Raw genomic sequence first — 3,413 nt, forward strand, 5'->3', positions numbered from 1 at the left:
TGAGCACCATGAGCTCTCCCACCCTGCGCGCGGAAGTGATGGCTATGAGGAATGCAGTTTGCCAAGAAAGCAGCCTCATATCACACATCGCAAGCGGCTCAAATGGCTTTCGCGTAAGCTGACGTAAGACCATCGGGAGATCCCACTGTTCCACCGGACATCAGACAGGAGGGTAGAGGTGCAAGAGTCCTTTTAGGAGGCGTTTAGAGAGGGGGTGGGAAAAAACTGAGTGTCCCTCAACTTGAACATGGTATGCCGATAAGGCGGCTAGGTAAACTTTTAACGAGGAGTGTGATAAACCGGCATCGGCCAAGGATAATAGAAATTCAAAGATCCTTGTAAGACCAACCCGAGTTGCTTGAGAAGCAGGCACACCCATAAACAAACAAAACTTGTTCCATTTGCATGCATAGGATTTACGTGTGGAGGGTTTCCTAGCATTGAGTAAAACTTCAGTCACACGTGAGGAGAATCCCTGCGGCACACCTTCCAAGTTTGAGGCGGCAGACATTGTGATGCAGTAGCCATGTTCCCAAGAGGAACAGGAGATCCGGTGCCGGAGGGAAGTGACGGAGGCTGTCAGCTCGAACATTCAGGTGGCCAGGTATGTGGGTCGCAGTCAGATGAATGCGTTGAGACAGGCACCAGTTCCATAAACGAATTGCCAGATCGCAGAGGCGACGGGACACAGTGCCCCCTTGTTGGTTTACGTAACTGAGCGCTGTAATGTTGTCCGTGAGAACGGCCACACATCTCTCATGGACTAATGGCAGAAAGGTGAAGGCTTCCTCGGCTGTACTAACTACCAGGCGCGTGTGAGCCGTTAACAGTACACCCTGTGGGTACTGTAGTTTCCTGGCCTGCTGGCACTTGTCGTCAGGCAGGTCTGCCAAAAACTCAGAGAGGCATTCCCACAGGGTGGGATGTGGTCCAATCGGCGTGACGAAACAGGCATGGACAAGGGTTTATCCCACAACACCTTGGTCGCTTGCAGGAGGACCGTTGACATCGGTAGCGCTATCAGTGTTGACGCATCTAATTGGACCACATCAAAAACAGCGTCAGAGACAGAGGGTTGTGGTTGGACTACTGAGAGTCCCAGCGAGTGGGCCATACGTTTAATGAGGTCACCGTACGAGGACATGGCCTCGGAGGGTGAGATAGGCAGGTTATCTGTTACCGATGGCCTTGGAGATGGGTCGTCGGGCGAACTGCCTGGGTCCGATAGCTCTAATTCAGAAGCCTCCGCCACGGATGACGATGATTCATGGTCTGGAAGTTGTGTTGGGGGTTCTAACTGGACTGGGGCTGGCATCGATACCGAGGGTTTCGGTATCGAAGGTTCAAGCGGTGTAACCTGGACGTGCTGGTCCCCATGGGCCGGTGGATGTGGACGAGGAGACTCTGGCGCCCTGGAGACTGTGGCCGATGGAGGCACTCGAGGCCGACGGGGTGATTGGGATCAATGTATGGAATATCGGTCCCAATCTGAGTATCCAGCGGGGGTCAGCCAAGGCATGGATGCCGCGGGTGGATAAGCTTCATAGAGGTACTGGAGTTGTCGTTGATCCCATGGTATTGGTTGAATGGGGGGTTGGTAACCTCTAGGAGAACAGTCCCTGACATAAGGATGCCTTGGAGATCGGGAAAAGCCACGTTCGCGAGAGCGAGAGCGGGGCAAGACTGGTTGTGCGTAGTCAGAAACATGGCGACGTTCCCCTGACGTTCGACGATGACGAGGGCGTCAGTATCGATAGTTGGCATCGGCTGGTGAGGGCAATCGAGAAGGCGAGGAAGAGGCAGGTCTGTCCTGCCTGGAGATGTGGCTGAGACCAGTGACTGTGCCGATATCGGAGCATCGTTCCCTATTGATCAGGATTGGAAGCGCTCTCCGAACAGGTGAGTTCAGCAGCTGGATAGGTGGTTGCATAGTAATTGGTGGGGCCTCCTGCGTCGATGCCCCAGGAACTGTAGGCTTATCCATGGTGGCCACCACAGAGGGAGGATCCACAGCGGTATCTGGCCGAGGCGCCTTAGGGGGTTTAGTACTGCCCTTTATGGCTGCCTTGCCTGTCTTCTCAGCCCGGGTTTTCTTCTTTTTCTTCACAGGAGTCGACACCGAAGATTGCACGAGCGGAGTTAATCTTTTACTCGTCGATCGCCCAATGTCAGAAGCTGACTTCGGTACCGATAGACGCGCCGAAGCCGATGGAGCAGTTGACGTCGAAGCTGTTGGCTGTGAAACGGGATCCATCCCCAACGGGTGAGGGGCCAAAGCAGACTCCAGGAGGGCCACCTTTAAGCACGCTGCCCGATTCTTCCGCGTTTGGTTAGAGAATTTAGCGCAGTGAGGGCAGGCGTCTGGATGATGAGCCTCTCCCAGGCAGAATAGGCAAAGCGTGTGGCCATCCGGAAGGGCCAATTTGCTTCCGCAGGATGTACAGCGGTCGAAAAAACCCCACTTTTTTTTCTTTTTTGCCATAAACTAAAAACGGGCGAGGGGAGGCAAAAAGCGGTGGTGGAGGGGGGGGCACCCCCTGTATCTTTAAGTTCCTTCTTCTTCTTCTTCTTCTTCTTCTTCTTCTTCTTCTTCTTCTTCTTCTTCTAGGCAAAGGACGAATGAGTTAATGAAAGTCAAGAAAAAATGAACCCAGATGAATCCGAGAGCTACTAACGGAGAAAAGGGCTACTGAGGTAAGTTCACCGACCAAAAAGAGCTGCGAACAGCACGGCGGTCAGAAGAAAACTGGCGGGATGTTCGCGCCCATCCCTCTGGGCATGCGAAGTAGGGGTTCCTGCGCCTGCCTGAGGTTTGGGCACGGAAATTTGTTGGCGCTTGCTACAACACCGATCTGGTTCAGTGCAGGTGCACTAAACCCCATGGGTGTGAAGCACAGAGACCATGTCTAATTGTATTCTTACGAGACAGCAGAGTCGTCTCTATTATTTGAATGACTGTGCAGTATATATTTCACTCATATATTCTAGGCAGGTTTCCAGACAGTATTAAACAACACAGTTTTAGAGCATGTACGTTCAAGAGTCTTATGAATAGCTGCTCACCAAGCCATCTGTGGCAAGAAAGCATTACCTGCTGGTGAGCACACACGGAAGTTTTTGAAAACTCTACGCAGGCCTTAAGGTTTAGGATTGCACTGCAAAAGACTAGGAGAGGGGGGAGTGATCCAGTAACTTCTGCAAATTCATTGGTGAGGCTGAAAAAACTGGCTAGTCCCTCCTCCACAGAAAAAGCCTCCTATAAGAAGTCCCTTCCTAGCTCCATACGATAAATGCTCCTCCAGTGCACCAATGAATAGAAACACCTTTGTGTGATATCCTACGAGGTCAAAACTTAGACACAGGTTAGCTGTTGCATTGGGAGTTTACAGATAACCACCACACAAACGTATTGT

General features: G+C 52.0%; 1 protein-coding gene across 1 annotated transcript in view; it reads right to left on the reverse strand.

Moving 5' to 3' along the window:
• Positions 1-710: 710 nt before the first annotated feature.
• The window catches only part of LOC107105562 (TBC1 domain family member 19-like), a gene marked incomplete at its 3' end in the record, with an annotated part of 79,051 nt that continues 76,348 nt past the window's right edge, over positions 711-3,413 (reverse strand). The window contains exons 12-15 of the mRNA XM_015405557.1: positions 1,603-1,767; positions 1,322-1,488; positions 980-1,035; positions 711-886 (exon numbers count right to left, since the gene is read on the reverse strand). Of these exons, the coding sequence (XP_015261043.1) occupies positions 711-886; positions 980-1,035; positions 1,322-1,488; positions 1,603-1,767 (564 nt within the window). The remainder of the gene's footprint in view (positions 887-979; positions 1,036-1,321; positions 1,489-1,602; positions 1,768-3,413) is intronic.

The sequence above is a fragment of the Gekko japonicus genome, unplaced genomic scaffold (assembly GCF_001447785.1).
Source record: "Gekko japonicus isolate JY-2015 unplaced genomic scaffold, Gekko_japonicus_V1.1 scaffold2656, whole genome shotgun sequence".
NCBI classification, from domain to species: Eukaryota; Metazoa; Chordata; class Lepidosauria; order Squamata; family Gekkonidae; genus Gekko; species Gekko japonicus.